The sequence below is a fragment of the Oncorhynchus kisutch genome, linkage group LG2 (assembly GCF_002021735.2).
Source record: "Oncorhynchus kisutch isolate 150728-3 linkage group LG2, Okis_V2, whole genome shotgun sequence".
In the NCBI taxonomy this organism is placed as follows: domain Eukaryota; kingdom Metazoa; phylum Chordata; class Actinopteri; order Salmoniformes; family Salmonidae; genus Oncorhynchus; species Oncorhynchus kisutch.
Window position 1 is genome coordinate 43575781 of NC_034175.2, and position 20579 is coordinate 43596359.

The 20579-nt window shown below is 40.3% G+C and overlaps 2 protein-coding genes across 2 annotated transcripts; one reads left to right on the top strand and one right to left on the bottom strand.

The window, feature by feature from the left end:
* Window positions 1-732: 732 nt before the first annotated feature.
* On the top strand, window positions 733-3798 carry dlx1a (distal-less homeobox 1a). The gene is made up of 3 exons (XM_031795123.1): window positions 733-1373; window positions 1656-1855; window positions 2225-3798. Exons 1-3 carry the CDS (start codon window positions 1061-1063, stop codon window positions 2477-2479), a joined length of 768 nt encoding a protein of 255 aa, XP_031650983.1. The 5' UTR covers window positions 733-1060; the 3' UTR covers window positions 2480-3798.
* Window positions 3799-9131: 5333 nt separating this feature from the next.
* Window positions 9132-11216, bottom strand: dlx2a (distal-less homeobox 2a). Its single transcript, XM_020498950.2, has 3 exons — window positions 10714-11216; window positions 10418-10602; window positions 9132-10179 (listed from the first exon to the last, which is right to left on the bottom strand). The coding sequence occupies exons 1-3, from the start codon at window positions 11027-11029 to the stop codon at window positions 9853-9855; spliced, it is 828 nt and encodes a 275-aa protein (XP_020354539.1). The 5' UTR covers window positions 11030-11216; the 3' UTR covers window positions 9132-9852.
* Window positions 11217-20579: the final 9363 nt, after the last annotated feature.

Sequence of the window (20579 nt, forward strand, 5' to 3'; positions counted from 1 at the left end):
TAAGAAAGTGTTTCTTTTCACAACAATATTTTAAGCATGAAACATAGGTTAGTCATTGCTTGAATTTATCAATTCAACCAGGACTCCGATATTTGAGACCATGAGCCATTGCGAGTGTTAAATATATGTTTAATTATGCGTATGAAAATTAAACATTAGTGTTATGCTAATTCATCTTGCTTCAGCTGTGGCTCAGAGCACTTGAGACTGGCATTTGATCAAATAGACCTGTAAGTAATATATATGTGCATGTGAACACCAAAAGACTCTGTCAATAATTTGTAAATTTATTACAGTTTGTTTTGAGATATCGAAACAATATCTAATGAGAAATAAAACATAACTTTTCTGTTCAATAGGCCTATAACGCCTCAAAGTTACACTTCAATGTATTCATACTGCTATCTCTGAACATTATTATGTAGTGTGATTCATTTGTATGAAACAGTTCTTAAATGAGAATAATAATAATAATAACACAGGCTGTTTCTTAATGTTTAAGTGAACAACAGGCCTATCGATACAACAGGATCTAACCATAGCCTACTTGTGATTGACAATAAAATAGGCTATTTCTTTATAAGAAACAATTAAATTATTATTATTATTGTTATTATTATAAAATAGGCTGGATTTAATTGTGTGTTGTTTATTTTAAAGCAGATATTTAGGATTTCAGTGTCTATTTTGCTAATACCTTTCTCTGCTACCTAAGCAATATTTTTTTTATTGACATCTCCGGGCTGAATCTCAGGTTTTGTTGTTTTTCTTGAGTTTATCAGGTCCAAAGGACCCAACCTCAGGATCGCCAATCGGCATCATTCTTGGATAGAGTGGACCAATCAGCGACCGTCTTTGATGAATATTCATGATCCCTGATTCAAACCTTTGAGCGAGTTTGTCTAGACCCAGTGCATCATACCTAGACTTTTCACAGAGACAAACTACATTTTCTTATGAATGGAAAGAGAAAAAATCAGTACAGCTTAAATTGGGATCCATCCTTCACTGAGATCATAGAAGAAAACAAAAAAGGAAGAGGAGAGATCCGCCAGAAGAGATGACAATGACTACAATACCAGAAAGTCTTAATAGCCCTGTCACAGGAAAACCCGTTTTCATGGAATTTGGGCCACCGAGTCAACAAATGTCGCCTTCCTCAATGTCTCACGGACACTATTCCATGCACTGTTTACATTCTGCTGGTCATACTCAACACGAGAGCTCGTACAGTCCAGCCTCATCTTTTCCTAGATCTTTAGGTTATCCATACGTTAACTCCGTCGGCAGCCATTCCTCAAGTCCATATCTCAGTACAGTGCAGTCGTACCAAAACAGCTCGGCACTAACACAGACACAGTTAGAAGATACAGGTAAGCTTTCAACTTCATCCTTTTTGTCTCTATAAAGTTCTTGGAGCCATTTGGTTTCTGTTTTCGGTCCAGCAAGCAAACGTTGGATTGGTAAAGCAACCCAGATGTTGGGGTATTACGCTCGGTAATTATTTATTGCGTAATGCTATAAACAATGTACGCAATTAAGGGTAATTATACCTAAACTACAGCCTGTAAAACTTGCACTGTGATGCGCATTGCTGTGCAGCGACGTTGGCGAGCTGTCTCCTGAGTAATTCTGCTATTTTCTCCCCTTCTCAGCACCAGAGACAGAGAAGAATACAGTTGTAGAAGGCGGAGAGGTACGGTTCAATGGGAAAGGGAAAAAGATTCGCAAACCAAGGACTATCTATTCCAGTTTGCAGCTACAGACTCTAAACAGAAGATTTCAACAAACTCAATATTTGGCACTGCCAGAGAGAGCCGAGCTGGCAGCTTCAATGGGACTCACGCAAACACAGGCAAGTTAACGTTTGCTATCTTTACTTTCATTTAACGCTTGTATTTCAATGTACCTTTGAACACGTTAAACAATTGTAGGCCAATTGGTTACATTGGCTATTTATTCTCTTTCTGGTTGTGTTATAGACCGCTGTCTTCGTGTTTTGAATAAAGTTGGGTTTTATCAAATGTTTCATATTGATTATCATCATGTTGATATTCTATGAAAATTGTACAAATATTTCGAGGCTGGGAAGAAATCGAGGCTTTTACCAAAACATTATTTCGACATTCCAAATCAAAATGGTGCCTTACTGTCCCCTGGTATAGTTTCTTGAAATTGCCCAACTAGACAATCTTAATGACGTTGATTGTCTCTTTCTTCGCAGGTAAAGATTTGGTTTCAAAATAAGCGATCGAAGTTCAAGAAGCTGATGAAGCAAGGTGGTGGAACAATTGACAACAACACTTTAGCCCAGTTTAATGGTCGCATATCTTCGACTGGCTCTCCGGTAGCACCGGTTTGGAGCTCACCGACCACGGTGAAAACATCCGTGGGTACACCAGGGTCTTACATTCCAAGTTACACCTCATGGTATCCAACTGCACACCAAGAGTCTATGCAGCAACCGCAACTCATGTGAACATAACAGTGAGCTAAAAGACCTGCCCCGCCCTCTATACTATCATGGCCCATATCAGGAGATTTTGGGTCAACCACCCAGCGTGGCCTTGCACTGTCCCGCTGCAGCCATGCACAGATGTAATCCGGAGTTTGCTCCCAAAGTTGCCAGCTGACATGTCGGCCTCCTCATGCCGACCGACGGGACAGAGAACAAGAGCCCTGTGAGCCGAGGGACTGAAAAGGCACCGTTCGCGCCCGAGGGCAACAAGTCCTTTCATGTCACCGACAGACACCGGAAATTGTTATGAAAAATGGGTCCTCAAGCTGCTCTTATTATCTTTTGTGACATTTTAATAGGCTATGTGTTAAAGTAAATATATTGAGCTGTAACAAGTCAGTGAGAGTAGGCTATATTTATGTATCCTATGTTTGATTTTAAGATTTGCTTAACTTCTTATCCCAATTATGATTTAAAAAAAAAATGGCGTATGAAGCCGCACGTTTCCAAGTATCAGATGTAGGTCATGCATCTCCAACGAAGGTCAACATAGTGATTTGACCATGACCTTAAAACCTTGCTTTCAAACAGACAAAACTACCACTGGTCTACAATGTAACTTTGACCAACGAATGTAGGCCAATCCAATTAATAGTCTTATCATTTTGATGGGCATGGAATCGAATATCGAGTCCGTCCCTTAGTTCTTTCCTGCGCCATTGCGCTAGCCACATGTTGCTACCATGCTGTTTTGTGTGTTAATTTAAGTTAAATTATTTAGTTTTTTCAAAGTCTGTGTGTTTATTTAATATGCAGGTGTGTTTGACTTATGAAACGACAACAAAGTGTTGTAAATGCTGCTCTAATGCAAGCAAAACTCCTCTTCTACGACGGAGCCCCAAACATTATGTGAAAAAAGTTTAAATGGCTAGTGGCTGCTTGAGAAGAGCTCTAAATTGATCCCGAAGATGAAAATATGGTTTGTCATTGTTTGTTATGTGTTGCGCGGGTGGATGTACATAAGGACAAGATATAATATGATTTTTTTCCAGCTTTGGTTTGTGCTGTAGCCTAATGATACATTGTGAAATAGGGTTTTTGTGTGTTCATTAAGATTAATGTGTTAAGCAGTCTATAGAAATATTTAGTTTTGTATTGATCACTTTAATTTATTGCTTTGTTTTATTGAAGTTATGTACATATTGTTGAAAACAGTAAAAAAAGTATGATTTAAAAGGACAGTATAACGGTGTCAGTAATATTGTGTTTATAGGCATGGTGCTGGCCTGGCCAGTGGGGTGGTGGTAACGATTAGAAAGTAAAGTGAAACCCTAAAACAAGTCCATGTAGGCTTGCGATGTGACAGCTATTTCTTCAGGACGTTATATTTAAAACGAAATCGGTGGTAAGATACAATGTAATAAAATACAGCCTCTATGGTTACTCATTTCATTTTCATTCGTCTACAATGTGCAGCATTGGCCGTATAGCCTACATGGGATTAGGAATAGGCTTTTAGCCAGGAATATTGTTCATAGCCGAAGCCCAAGGGGCCTAATGGATATATATAGGCCTATCCGTTTTTCATAATCTCTTTCTGTGTGCTGGATATCGCCATGCTGGAGACATGTCAATTCAGACTGGACACGATTAATCATGTGTCGGTTTCTATAACATTGTAATTCCTTCAACAATATAGTGCTTGTTTCTTTTCAGTTTCATTTAGCCGCTATAAGCTCCTTTCTCGCTTCTGTGGTTCCAACAAACCCCGTTTTCATCGATGAATAGAGGAGAGAGCAATGGTGTGTGTTAAGTGAATAATTGGGCGAGAGGCAGGTGCTGCAAACAGACTGGTTGGTCGAGGAGGTGGGGGTGGGGTTTAAATGTAGATAAGTAAAAGTGAAAAGTTCAAAGGGCCTCTTGTTTGGGGTTGATGGTTTAACTGCGCTTTTACAGAAAATTCTGAAGCACCCGATGAGCTGAGGAAAGGACCAATTGAGTGAAAACGTTACAGTTCTACGGTAGACAATAGACTGCAAATATCATTCCGTGCATGCACCCTGCAGTTTGCACCCAGTTGTCCATTTCATAAACGTTAGGCCTACACGTCCAGTTCAAATATTTAGAAATATAAATGTGGCTATTATGTGGTGCCTGGAAAAACATATACTGCAGACAAAACTGCGTGTTATGTCCCTCAAGTTGTTTATGACAAAACAAAACGTTTCTGCTTATTTACCATAATACAAAAATCCAATAGATGTCTGTGCTAGACGATGTGTGTATGCACAAACGTGCGTGTGTAGTTTTCATGAATATTAAACTGTTAGTGTTTAGTAATTAAGCTAACACATTTGACATGATTTGTGTGACCTGCAGGGATGTTCTCTTGTTAACCGGCTTGGCCTGCGCAGAAAAGGCTCCAGCCATCCCCTGAGAAAACCACAGAAATCATGGTGCAAACTGGTGAAAACACGGCCACAAATTGCCCTTACAGTTCACACATGCACAGATCATCCATGTGCACGCCTTTATTTCTTGTTTGATTTAGTCTAACAACCTGATCACATTGCTGTTATTGTAACGTTTGCCATTTACTGTATGATTTTACTATTATTATTGTTCAGGAAAGGGAGCAGAAATATGTGTTTTTGTTTCATTTGTCAACAGTTAAATCAACTATTGGGCCTAATACGCATAACAAATCATTTAATTTTTTTGTCAATCAACAATATTATCGGCTAGCGTGTGCCTTTTTTTTACTCTGTTTTCCATTCACCTGGTATTAGTCGGCCTATTTTTTTTTAGGAGGAGTAGCTATATAGCCGTGAAATAATAAACCTTAAGAAGTGTAAGGTGTCTGCACTTATCTCCTCTCCCTCCAAAAGACTAGGCGCAGCTGCACATCCAAGAGGGTCAGTGCTATTTCACTGTATTCTCCTCTTGATTACGAGCCGAGCCCATCAAACCCAACATAATTACAGTAATTTCGCCCTTATTTATTCTAATGCAGTTTCCCATCTCTGGTGTAATTATGAGCAATTTTTTTCGCATAGTGAATCTTTCAGCGTTAACAAAAGAGTGCACTGAAAGAAATTTGCTGCGCAATGAAAAAAGTTAAATAGGTGAGCTGCCATCTCGCTGCTGTTCCCTGACATGTATGGCTGGTAAATTGCTTGCAGGTGTATAGTGCGGATTTGTCTATGCGAAGAAGGTTCAAAATTAGCAAAGCACAATGTAAGAGTAATGAAGGCTGCGGGTAAATTACAGAACGAGAGGAGGCTTAGCCTATTCTATGCCCCGTCCATTTCCAATCCATAGACTATTGAGCACCCATTTCCTGATGTAGAATCAGTCTTAACATAACATGGTAAGTGTTGTCTTGTCTCTGGAATAATAATCGAGAATCGTTGGTTTTTCAACACATTTGTAATAATCAGAAACCCCACTACAGGCTTGAGACGTTTATGACAAAACGTGTTACATTATGGTCACATAAGTACCTTGTTTAAAATTACTCAAATGTCTATGTTTTCATGTTGCCTAGAATAGGCAAATTACAGTTTGATATGCGTGCATCATTTTGGCATTTCCAAAAATGAAATGCATAAGAAATATGCTGTCCAATTAAATAGAAAATAGATTTGTAATATTTTAATGAATAGGCATAATTCATTAACTAACCTACTACCGGTATATCCGTTTGATTGTTATAGCCTAAAAATTGTGATATATTTATTAAACCATCAATTAATGAAATATTGGTGCATAATAAATAGCCCGTCGACCCCCAAAAACTTTTACAATTTTAAAAATAAACTGTAAAAATATATGAAATAACGCTCCATACATACTTACCTAAATCTCTAAAAAGGAATCACGCGGACTCTTTCTTTGTCAGGATTCAAAGATTCCCTGATTTAGAGAGAGGCAGATAAATTAGACTAGCATCCTGAAGCATGGCCATAGGTTGAGCGCTTGAATCCCATAAACTGTTGACCATGCAGTGTTGCGTGCTATAACAGCACAGCTATAACAGCACGGAATATGACTGAACATTTCTGCTTTATTTCCCCTTTTTATAGCGGATGGAAAAAATTGTAGATTATTAGCATAAATGTTTACTCCTCATTACGCTGATGACATTGTGCACTCGAGATCTTGGTAATCTTTGGGAAAATGATGAGTAATTTTTTAAAATTTAAAGCAGCAGTTACCATGCAATTCAGGCTAATCTGCGTAGGCTCCACACAGATATAATTATCGTCGAGTCAAGATGGTATGCTAAAAACTATGCATTGATATTTTTATTTATTTTATACATACAACTTTGACAATGTTGATGCTTAAAATAGCTGGAAATGATCTTGCGCAAAAATTACAGACCATATTAGGACATCTAAAATTGCGAAGGATTAAATACTAATTGCAGGCTTTCAGATCGGAAAGCCAAGAATTCTCAAACTAGAGCAAATGTGGAAGAAATAACAGATCAGGGTATTAACTAGGATAGGAATATGTCATTTTCAAATTGTCTACAGGATTCCGGAAGTATAAAGCCACATCATTGCTAATCCGTATGAGAGAGACATGGGTGCAGGGCCAATGAGCGAAAGACATATCATGCACTCTTTGAAGAAAATGTTCTGGAAAGAACCAAAAAGGGTTCTATGCTTGCTTCATATATGGCACGCCTTTATGTTCTATATAGAACCGACATTGGTTCCATGTATAACCCTATATGGAAACAATGTTGGTTCAGTGATGAAGAACCCATGGGGTTCCAATCAAAGAACACTACAAAATAGTTATATATAGAACCATTAGGGGTGCCATATATGAGGCAAGCAACGTAACCCTTTTTGGTTCTATACAGAACCTTTATTTCTAAGAGTGTGGTAGTGATTTTCATTAACCACTGTGTGTTCGATACTTTTTTACTTGACAGACATACACTAGGTCTATATTCAACAAAGATACAATGCTATTAAATCAGTCATATTTAATTTATTTGATCCCGTGCGTAATGGCTACAAATATGTTTCCATAAATTAACGTTATTATTGTTGTGTGGACACAGAAAAGACTCGAAATGATGCAATTCAGCTAAGGGCATATGGACACAAGACCTATCCGAAGCAGGTGAATTAGTGCATGTTTTTTAAGGAAATTCTTGTTCCATCAAAATGTCTCCATGGGAAAAGCGTCAAAGCGAATGAGTACTTTTACGCATATTACGCATGCACTTGCTCAACGCAAGCCTAATGTGTGAATCTTACTAAATGTAAAGCACCGCTTATTAAGCATATATATAAGCATATATATATATATATATATATCCAAGCAATCATATATTCACCGTAGTCCACAACCAAATGTGTGTTATATTGCTTTTTTGCTCCACGGGCTCACTCAACATGTGGTAGGCCTGCTATCCCGAGGGACTCCTCATATCAAGATAAAGCAACGACAGCCCCAGGGAGAATGTTCCATCTTGTAATGTGACAATCACTGACAAGGTACATCCTTATTATGCAAAACGATTCCACTTTATGTGGCTTATGATCACTCAACCATAAAAAGCAACGGGTTGACATGATTATCAAACCTAGCAAACGCTCGTCTATTGGGCTATGTCTTGTATATCACTTAAGAGAACACGGCGAATATATGCTACTGTTTTAGGGAATAAAATAGAAATAAACATGATAAAATATTTATTTAGCATCTAAGAAAATCCTGATTTTATCCTTACATTTCAAAACAGAGGCTAGACCTAACCTACTATCTGGAATGCATTTACAAACTTGGCTAGGAGATAAAGTAGATACCATTTTTGCAAACAATAAGATCTCATAAGCATATGGCTAATTATATATACAAAAAAATGGTATTGACTATTTATAATGTTGCCTTGTCTACGATGGACAAATCGACTGTAGGTCAATTCGCTCATGAGAACCGATGAGAAGAAGGGCTTTGTGTTGTGTGAGTGAACAAGATGTGAGAAATGTTTCCATGTTGCTCAGCTTCAGGCGGTCTTGGGTATAGTTTTTTGGTTGGGCTGTGTTCATAAAATGTCTGGAGAGCGGCACTCTGACTCCAAAGAGTCTGAGGGGTTGAGCTCAGTCATACGCCCTCATCTTCCCTTTCGCATGCCAAGGCGTGTTGTGTTGCGTGCCTTCGAATACTCCAGCGCTCTCGGCGCCCTGGGCACTGTGTCTCGGCTCTGTTAATCATCTTGTCTGTATCAGGTTCCCCGAACCATATACCCAGCTAGATTTAACGTGTCTATAAAACACGAGTTAAGAAGAGGAAACAATTTGCAACCAATAATGAATACAAATGCATTCTCAAATAATGGTATTTTAAAGTGCATCTTCCAAAAGCTTGTCGAGCCCATAGCCTACCTGTGGCGTTAATCACATTTTGTGAGCTACGTTGAAAGATTTACAAGGGTTAGAAACATGTCTTTTGACAGAACCAGAACTCTTCTGGCGCCGTAGTACTGAATGGAAGTGGAGTATAGGTTTCTTCTCTCTATAGGCTAAATAAGAACGCGCAATATAGTTTATTGACAGGCTATTAAGAATCGGGCTAAGCTTGAATCAAAAACTAAATCCACTTCTTACTCCGTATGCCAATTTCTTAAAATGGAGAAAAACTCATTGTGAACAGAAAACATAATTTTATTTAAATAACGTCTGATCATATAAAGAAAACACTGCTAACCATACAATAAATTAAAGACAATACACCATAGAAATGTTATACAAGTTAATTGGAATAGGGGACAATCAGTAGTTTATGAAGGATAAAACAACCGTAAAGAATAGGTACAGTATTGGTCCCCAATATTAAAATAAAAATGGATGCCAGGATGGCATGTCAAAATAATGTTGTGAAATATTTCTCAAAGCCGAATTCTGACCTACAAAAGGAAACCAACCGTAAAGAATAGGCCATATATAAATATGTGTACATGTAGGCTAATACATGGATCTCGTACAACAAAATGAGGACATTTTCAAAATGCACGACGCAGTTGAAAATTGTGCTACATATGTGTCAGTTGTTCACGTCCTGCAATCAACTTTGGACTCGCGCTGATTCAAAAGTAACACACGTTCGTAAAAGCATCTTACTACGTGGTTGTTTTGGCTATTAGTGGTTCATAAATCTCATCCATTAAAATAAACACAATAAATAAATACAAAAATAACTGTAAAAATATGTAGTCTGCCATTTTACCGGTGCGAGCACGGTGTCATTCTGAATGACCCTAGCAGCTATAGGCCAAAGTTGCGCGTAAAGTTCGCTTGGTGAGGTCTGTAAAAATGTATAATGACATTTTGTCTGTTTCACCAGTATTCTCCGAGTAAGAGTCAGTTGTATTAAAATATTGTCCCAGCGCTCAAGGCGGAGTTGTGGTGGTGCTGGACAAGCGGGCCAGGCTGAAGATGCGTTGCAGAGTTCGTTGATGAGTACCAAGAATAGTTTGCCAAGAAAGAAGGCTCAGTCGTATTTGGAGGGCTGCTGCTCTGAGATAAACTAGAGTTTACATTGTTCATTCTTTGATTCTGTGGAAAGTCCCAGGCAGTGGCGGGTGGAGAGTTACATGGGGGAGACTCGCTGGAGGTCACATGTTGCTCATGGGGGATTTCTCCATTTTTCCACAACTTCTTGAACTTGGAGCGTCGGTTCTGGAACCAAATTTTCACCTGAAAAGGAACACATTGTTATTATTGTTCTGAAGTTTATTTTAAAACGTATTCTAACGAAGATTAATAGTGAGAGACTAACTATGTATACACAACAAATGCTGGATAAAGTTAAATAGCAGTCTAAAGCGAAATGTCAAGCCTATATAAAATAAGTAGCCAGCCTGAGCCTGATTATATTATTCACAGATTGATGCGGGATTTGACAGCTACGGGACGCATTAAGAGTTGCACTAACCTGGGTTTGTGTAAGGCCCATTGAGGCTGCCAGCTCGGCTCGCTCTGGTAAAGCCAAGTACTGTGTTTTTTGGAATCTCCGTTGAAGGGCGGCCAGTTGGAAGCTTGAATAAATAGTTCGAGGTTTCCTGACCTTCTTTGGTTTCCCGTTAACCATTCGGATTTCAGGTTCACTTTCTTCTTTCTCTGATAAATACATGTAAGAACAATAACTAAAACACATCACGGCTGATCTTAGTATAACTTACACATAATAGAATACGAATGTGAATAGGAAAGCATTGACATGTTATTTACCTGCATCCGTTGGAGTCGGTGAAGAACTGGAACCGTAGGAGCCGTAGGTGCCATAAGAGTTGAAACCAAGGTCGTATGATTTAGTATTGTATTGAACGTTGCTCATACCACTGTTGTGGTACTGGTAAGTTCCGAGTTGGCCATATGGAGACCCTGCGCAGTATCCAGGCTGTTGGCTATTGTAAAAGCTGCTGTCCGTTGCAGTCGATACTGGTAGAGTTGGGGACTCCTGCGATTTATGCAAGCTGTGGTAACTGTTCGAGGTAATCTGGTTCGAATGCATATCTGTACTGAGACTGTCAAAAACTCCAGTCATCTTGTAGGTAAAGTTGCACAGCTAAATGTGCTTGAAGCAATGCAATTGAAAAAGTCAATTTGCAATGAATGCTTATATCTCGTGGATTAAATTCGTTTCGAGTTTAAAATGGCATCCCCATGAACTTTACCAAAAAACGACGAAGGTGTGTCCCTATCACAGTGGTCTGTGATTGTCTGTTACCTAGGATGCTAGCGGGCGGGCATTTATCCAGTATCACGTGGGAGGCAGAGCTGGTATATTTGAGGCAGCCAATGAGTACAGGATGCATGTCTGACAACTCCGCAGATTTTCAGAGTCCACTAATTGAGTTATCCCGCTTGATTGCCTTGCACCGATTGAAAAGTAAAAAAATATTTAACAATACACTTGTAAAGCCTAGGCTATTAAAAGGCAGAGTTATATAAAATATTCAAAAAATATAATCTTTAGCTTTTATGTATCTGTTAGAGAGAAATGTGCTGTTTGAAAAACATTCTGCCTCCACCTTACCTCTAAAATCAATTCCAAACTTCACATACCCGTGCGTAAATGTAACTTTTGCACAAATGTTCCACTAACATGACTTTATGCGCGCATCTACGTTAGAATTCGACCCTAAGTGAATTCCATTTTTATTTATATGGATCAAGATTGTATTTGTTTTAAGAGATGTCAAAGACAACTATAGTTTTACTTGACACGGGATCATATTTCAACGATAGCCATAGGGAATCATGGCATCTGTGCGCCACCTGTCTGTGCCAAATAGAAACAAGCAAAAAAAAGTCCATCGCACGCGCGCGCACACATACACACACACATACGCTCACACACACACACACACACACACACACACACACACACACACACACACACACACACACACACACACACACACACACACACACACACACACACACACACACACACACACACACTGCCTTGTAAACATTTTAGGCTAGTCACCAGATTAAGGTGTAGACCTAAACAGCACAGCAATGGAAATATGATGATGGGAGATAGCGAGAATGTTCCCTTCACCTTTTGCTTTTGGCGTGGAGTTTATGATCGACAGGGAGCCTGACATTTAGGACCCCTGGGCTCTCATCATCGATATACTATCTGTAGCCCCCTGAAGACGGCCATGGTAGGCTGGCGTCCTCTTGTGGTGGCAGAATATAAATTGTGAAGTTTTTCTCGTTGAAAGGGGGATGATGCCTGAGAGATTATGTGGGCTACTGCAGGCCTACTGAACTACCAGCCGAGCGCCCTCAAAAAACAGCATGCACTTCGATTTTAGAGGACAGGGATACGAGTGCCCTACACGGAGAAAAACTATAGGGGAGACAATTAAGGACGTTGGGGGTAAAACATTAGAAGCAGCTGGCCCGTGGTGCAACCTGGCTTCAGAGAATTTCATATTATTCTGTACGTAAATCCGAGACACTCCGTTTAGGATGATATGTTACATTTAGTTTGGTATGTATTAATTTGTGGATGTCCATCACAACAGCAACATCATACAACAGCATACAAGACATTTTTGGTTGTTCTGTGCTCACTTGAACAGGAAGGTGGCGTAGTGATCCTTCTTGTGGGGAAATTTTGTCATGAAACTTTGTCATCAAAGTCTGTCATTCTCTGGATTAATAGTGCTTTCAAGACAACTGGGAACTCTGAAAAAAAAACAATGTTGAATCATGATGTCAATGATCTTCAGGTCGGAGCTCTAGAAAGAGGCCAGAGTTCCTGACTTGGAATTCCGAGTTCAAAACGTATTTTCCCAGTCGGAGCAAATTTTTTCCAAGTTCCCAGTTGTCTTGAACTCACTGAAGTCTGAGATTTCCCAGTTCCGAGTTTCCAGTTATGCTGGTTTAATATCATGGCCAATGTATTCAACTTTTTCCTGGGCCATGGTGTAGTCTGTCAATGTATTAAACTTTTTCCTGGCTCATGGTGTAGTCTGTCAATGTATTCAACCTTTTCTGGCCCATGGTGTTGTATGTGAATGTTTATCCTTTTAAGCTTGGAAAAAAGACCCTTAAACTCAGACTCGGATCACACACCCACTCCACTGAAAAGCAGGCTAGTAATCGCTTTGAGGGCTCCTGAGTGCTGCAGCGGTCTAAGGAACTGCATTTCAGTGCTAGAGGTGTCACTACAGACACTCTGGTTCAAATCCAGTTCACAACCAGCTGTGATTGGGAGTCCGCATAAGTGGCCCAGCGTTGTCCGGGTTTTGCTGGTGTATGCTCTCATTGTAAATAAGAATTTGTTCTTAACTTACTTGCCTAGTAAAATAAAAACGTTTGCAGTTAGCCACTGATTCCTTCCAAACCACTCATTGTTGAATTTGTGATTTCCAATATGTTGTGTAAGGTTTATGGCTGATGAGTACCGGTATGATTTATATTCATATGACAAGGATGAAAAGGATTTGCCAGTAGATTGTCAACTTGATTCATAATGATGACTGCTTGCTAGCTAAGATTTTGAAAGTATGATATTGACCTGATCAGTCCAATCAAAGTTACGGCAGATATAACGTGATTTACATTTGAAGTGCCCATCCAAGAAGGCGCAAGGTCATTGGACACAGATATAATTACGTCAAATCTATGGCAGCACCCAGGGGGCTTGAATTTAAGAGCTCTCCCATTAGATTTTGAGTCACAGAACACTGAGCAAGTCACTGTGCAACTAGAGAACATTACCAACCCCTACGCTCCGTATTTTCCGCTGGCTGCCCCACCACCACAGAAAGCACTGAGCTAGGCTGAAACACATGCATTTTGGAGCTGCCTTACTCAAGAAGCAAGAAAAAGACAACATGTTATTTGACATTGTTTGCAAACTGATATGTGACACGTATTAGGGTTAGAGGTTAGGGTTAAGGTTAAGTTTAGGAGCTAGGTTAAAGGGGTAAAGTTAGGGTTAAGGTTAGGGAAAGGGTTAGCTAAAAGGGTTATGGTTAGGGTTAGTAGTTGATAAGTGGTTGCAAAGTAGTAAGTATTTGAAAAGTTGCTAATTCGCTAAAATTATCGTTGATGTTATTTGAACTTGTAACCTTTTGGTTGCTGGACTTTGTGTTACACACCCATCCTTCCACCCAGACTAACCATCCTACTTTCTTGTTTTGTTTAAAAAACCATATCAAACATAGCATTCTGTATCATGCTAATTTGAGTGCCTCGAATTTACTGACAAAGCTTAGTGGATTAAAGTAACTAAGTAAAAATACTTTGAAGTACTACTTAAGTATTTTGGGGGGGTATCTGTACTTTACCATTGATATTTTTGACAACTTTATCTTTTACTCCGCTATATTCCTAAAGAAAATATGTTATTTTTACTCCCATACATTTTCCTTGACACCCAAAACTATTCGTTACATTTCGAATGCTCAGACAGGACAGCAATATGGTTAAAATCACGCACATATCAATAAAACGCGTTGTCGTTCCTACTGCCTCTGATCTGTCAGACCCACTTAACACAGCTACTGCTTTTGTTAAGGAAGTCTGAGTGTTGGAGTGTGCCCCTGGCTGTCCATAAATTAGAAAAACAAGAAACTTGTGCCATCTGGTTTGCTTAATATAAGGAATTTGATGGCATCTACCTTTACTTTTTAGTTTTACTCAAGTATGACAATTGAGTACTTTTCCCACCACTGTACTAAAGTACGTTTTAAACCAGATACTTTTAGACTTTTACTCAAGTGGTATTTTACTCGGTGACTAACGCAAGTTGGTCAGTGCCTAGCTCCACTCTTATTCCCAGGCGCTCTCTTTTGATGACTTCTGTAACGGTAATAGCCTTAGTTTCATGCATGTTAACATTAGAAGCCTCCTCCCTAAGTTTGTTTAATTCACTGCTTTAGCATACTCTGCCAACCCGGATGTCCTAGCCGTGTCTGAATCCTGGCTTAGGAAGACCACCAAAACCTCTGAAATCTACATCCCTAACTACAACATTTTCAGACAAGATAGAACGGCCAAAGGGGGCGGTGTTGCAATCTACTGCAGAGATCTGTCCTACTATCCAGGTCTGTACCCAAACAATTTGAAATTCTACTTTTAAAAACCCACCTCTCTAAAAACAAGTCTCTCACCGTTGCCGCCTACTATAGACCACCCTCTGCCCCCAGCTGTGCTCTGGACACCATATGTGAACTGATTGCCCCCATCTATCTTCAGAGCTCGTGCTGCTAGGTGACCTAACCTGGGACATGCTTAACACCCCAGCCATCCTATAATCTAAGCTTGATGCCCTCAATCTCAAACAAATTATCAATGAACCTACCAGGTACCACCCCAAAGCCATAAATACGGGCACCCTCATAGATATCATCCTAACCAACTTGCCCTCTAAATACACCTCTGCTGTTTTCAACCAAGATCTCAGCGATCACTGCCTCATTGCCTGCATCCGTAATGGGTCAGCGGTCAAACGACCTCCACTCATCCCTGTCAAACGCTCCCTGAAACACTTCAGCGAGCATGCCTTTCTAATTGATCCTGGAAGGATTTTGACCTCATTTCGTCAGTAGAGGATGCCTGGTTATTTAAAAAAAAAGCCTTCCTCACCATCTTAAATAAGCATGCCCCATTCAAGAAATTTAGAACCAGGAACAGATATAGCCATTGGTTCTCTCCAGACCTGACTGCCCTTAACCAACACAAAAACACCCTATGGCGTTCTGCATTAGCATCGAACAGCCCCCGTGATATGCAACTTTACAGGCAGTTAGAAAAGCCAAGGCTAGCTTTTTCAAGCAGAAATTTGCTTCCTGCAACACAAACTCAAAAAAGTTCTGGGACACTGAAGTCCATGGAGAATAAGAACACCTCCTCCCAGCTGCTCACTGCACTGAGGATAGGAAACTCTGTCACCACCGATAAATCCACTTTATTTATTATTTATTTATATATATATATTTTAATTTGACCCCAATTTCGTGGTATCCAATTGTTTTTAGTAGCTACTATCTTGTCTCATCGCTACAACTCCCGTACGGGCTCGGGAGAGACGAAGGTTGAAAGTTATGCGTCCTCCGATACACAACCCAACCAAGCCGCATTGCTTCTTAACACAGCGCGCATCCAACCCGGAAGCCAGCCGCACCAGTGTGTCGCAGGAAACACTGTGCACTTGGCAACCTTGGTTAGCGTGCACTGTGCCCGGCCCACCACAGGAGTCGCTGGTGCGCGATGAGTCAAGGATATCCCTACCGGCCAAGCCCTCCCTAACCCGGACGACGCTGGGACAATTGTGCTTCGCCCCACGGACCTCCCGGTCGCGGCCGGTTGCGACAGAGTCTCTGGTGGCACAGTCAGCGCTGCAGTTCAGCACCCTTAACCACTGCGCCACCTGGGAGGCCGATAAATCCACTTTAATTGAGAATTTCAATAAGCATTTTTCTACGGCTGGCCAGGCTTTCTACCTGGCTACCCCTACCCCGGTCAACAGCACTGCACCAACCACAGCAACTCGCCCAAGCCTTCCCCATTTCTCCTTCTCCCAAATCCAGTCAGCTGATGTTCTGAAAGAGCTGCAAAATCTGGACCCCTACAAATCAGCCGGGCTAGACAATCTGGACCCTTTCTTTCTAAAATTATCTGCCGAAATTGTTGCAACCCCTATTACTAGCCTGTTCAAACTCTCTTTCGTGTCGTCTGAGATTCCCAAAGATTGGAAAGCAGCTGCGGTCATCCCCCTCTTCAAAAGGGGGGACACTCTTGACCCAAACTGCTATAGACCCATATCCATCTTACCCTGCCTTTCTAAGGTCTTCGAAAGCCAAGTCAACAAACAGATTACCGAATCCCACCGCACCTTCTCCGCTATGCAATCTGGTTTCAGAGCTGGTCAAGGGTGCACCTCAGCCACGCTCAAGGTCCTAAACGATATCTTAACCGCCATCGATAAGAAACAATACTGTGCATCCGTATTCATTGACCTGGCCAAGGCTTTCGACTCTGTCAATCACCACATCCTCATCGGAAGACTTGATAGCCTTGGTTTCTCAAATAATTGCCTCGCCTGGTTCACCAACTACTTCTCTGATATAGTTCAGTGTGTCAAATCGGAGGGCCTGTTGTCCGGGCCTCTGGCAGTCTCTATGGGGGTGCCACAGGGTTAAATTCTTGGGCCGACTCTCTTCTCTGTATACATCAATGATGTCTCTCTTGCTGCTGGTGAGTTTCTGATCCACCTCTACGCAGACGACACAATTCTGTATACTTCTGGCCCTTCTTTGGACACTGTGTTAACAACCCTCCAGACGAGCTTCAATGCCATACAACTCTCCTTCCGTGGCCTCCAACTGCTCTTAAATACAAGTCAAACTAAATGCATGCTCTTCAACCGATCACTGCCTGCACCTGCGCGCCCGTCCAGCATCACTACTCTGGACGGTTCTGACTTAGAATATGTGGACAACTACAAATACCTAGGTGTCTGGTTAGACTGTAAACTCTCCTCCCAGACTCACATCAAACATCTCCAATCCAAAGTTAAATCTAGAATTGGCTTGCTATTTCGCAATAAAGCATCCTTCACTCATGCTGCCAAACATACCCTCGTAAAACTGACCATCATACCGATCCTTGACTTTGGCGATGTCATTTACAAAATAGCCTACAATACCCTACTCAATAAATTTCTTGCATCACTTGCAGTTCCCTTTTCTACCGCAACATGACAGCATGTTCAACCTGATGGTTCACGGACATTTACTGCATTTAAGAAGTATTTTAGTCTTTTTCAGTCATGTTTTATCGAATGTAACATTATATGTAGGCTATTTTTACTTAGAGGGAGAGGTTATCTCTGTGTTTGAGAGATTTGTCAAGATGTGATCCCAGTAATGGAAAAATATGTCTTGTTTCCCAGAGAATATAACTGAAGTATTTGCCACTTCCTCTATTTGAAGTGATACATATTCGGTCCTGTAAAACTTACAAGAATGTATCTTCTACCCCTTCCAGATAGACTATTTAGACTATTATAAAGACTTTTCACCCGGCAATATGACATGATCATGAGTGACATTTTACATACCAGGCAAGCACAGCCTTGGGAAGATTGTGATCTGTTGCCACACCTGCATTCACCTTGATCGTGGTATAATAAATATACCACAGCGATGTTGTGGGTGGGTGGTACAGTACAACAATAAATGTTCTTTTGATGAGGGCACTCCACACCTCTATTACGAAATCATCTTGGATGATTGTCCTTTAAAAACACCTGACATGGTTGTTGTGGCAGGCAACTCATATTGCTATACCATGTACTTCCTACCTGAGAACTCATGCAAGAGGACATGAAGACGTCAATAAGACAACACATTATATTGTCAATTATTTGAGTGCATTATTTTGGTTGTTCAGAGTGGCCCAGGTATGCCCTCTAGGGGTCAGTATCATCTCATTTAGCCAACATATTCTTGAAATAATGTGATACACATTCCAATGGTTTTTGATACAAAATTCATTCATCACAGCATTTAATATTGATATGAGACTATGTGCATATGATCATAAAAATAAGCTTATGGTTATGTACAGTACATTTTATGAGGTTCAGTAACACTCCTACTCTTTTTGCCCTTACTGCTGTATAGAAACAGGGAGATATGGTAATGAAGATGAAGCCCTGGTGCATACAGTAATAGTCAGTACACATTCGTTTTGGGGGTATGGGCAAGGATAAATACATGGCTCACTCTACACCTGTACCAACAGGTCGCCTACACAATGGACCTCTGTCTTAATTCATTCTCACGTAGGTTTCACTTTCTCTCTCTCTCAATCTTTTTTTTGGGATGGTCGATTCCAACACCGTTTATCAGTGTGTAGGGCAAATGTTGAATTACAAAATTAAAAGAGGAAACTGACATAGAAAGGGACTACAATCCACTGAATGACCCGATCAATCAATTTGTCAACTTTACCCTTTCACCAGTGACGTGTATTCATGGATGCCAAGGGAAGCCAGGCTTCTTCATCATTGGACCAATAAAAAAATAAATATTATAAAATGATTTATCTTTCGTCTCTCTGTGTTTTTATAATTTCCCGTAAATTCGCAAGTGTCTGAATCTCACCGGAGAAATCATCAGAGCGAGAGAAACAGCGCCCCTCTGTCTCAGCATGGTTATCCCATGTATCTGATGCTGCCTGGAACAAAAGAATATGACATTTTGCTGCTGTAGCGTTTGACTGATTGATGTCAGCAAGCATTTGGCCTCCCTTGATACATTTTTGAAATAAAACAATTATCTAATCAGTGTTGAGCTGTGCTCAACTGTGGATTGTCCTGGCTCAGCAAAACACATCCCAAGGAAGGCCAGTTTGGATTTGGCTTCACACCAATCAAATCGCATCCTAAGCAAAATGTCATCATTGTCAGACAAACGTGTCTGTTTTTGGTCTGTTTGTGTTGATGTCCTGCAGTAGCTAGCTTGCTAAATCGGCCCTTTTCCTATGTCATGGATGGAGATATGGATTTGGACTCGTGGTTTTCACTTAATTCTCTGTACAGGCCAATGATTATGATGGCGATTCTGATGTAATCATAAATTCATATATTGTGCCACAGGCCTGAGACGATTGAAGTTCAATATGTAGCCTAGATGTAGCCTAGTAGGCTCACGCTAACTAGCTAGCTAACTTAGCTGGTTCATTTTTGCCCATGTGAGGAAGTCAGGCTAGCAAGCCTTTTAGCTAGTTAGCCTATGAAAACAAAAACTAAAAGCATACTGTTTTACAGAGCCATAGACCATTTGCCAACATAAAAGAGAGGAGGATGACATTGGCGTTCAACTAGTCTACAAGTAGGGTGAGTCAACATTTATTTTTATTTTGTACTTGCGTGCGCACACGCAAGCATGCACACACTGACAGAAACGAGTCCCATGAACAACCACATGATGGTTTATTTATCAACACTGATTGGACTAAATAGTTTTTGGATACATGTAAGAAAGCCTGTCCCTTTAAGAACTCAGTGATGATTTGACAGCTATCACAAGTTCAGTGGCGACCGGTCATTCAGGACAGGTGGGGCAGAGACCCATGTTTTTATCTAAAAATAAATATATACAGTACCAGTCAAAGGTCTGGACACACTTATTCATTCCAGGGTTTTTCTTAATTTTTTTATATTTTCTACATTGTAGAATAATATTGAAGACATCAAAACCATGAAATAACACATATAGAACGATGTAGTAACCAAAAAAGTGTTATGCAAATCAAGATAAATAATTTTCTTCAGCAGCTAAATGTCATATTCTTTTGTTCCAGGCAGCATCAGATACATGGGATAACCATGCTGAGACAGAGGGGCGCTGTTTCTCTCGCTCTGATGATTTCTCCGGTGAGATTCAGACACTTGCGAATTTACGGGAAATTATAAAAACACAGAGAGACGAAAGATAAATCATTTTATCTTAATTTCTTCTTAATGTCTTAATTTCTTCTTAATGTGTTTGAGCCGATCAGTTGTGTTGTGATAAGGAATACAGAAGATAGCCCTATTTGGTAAAAGATCAAGTCCATAT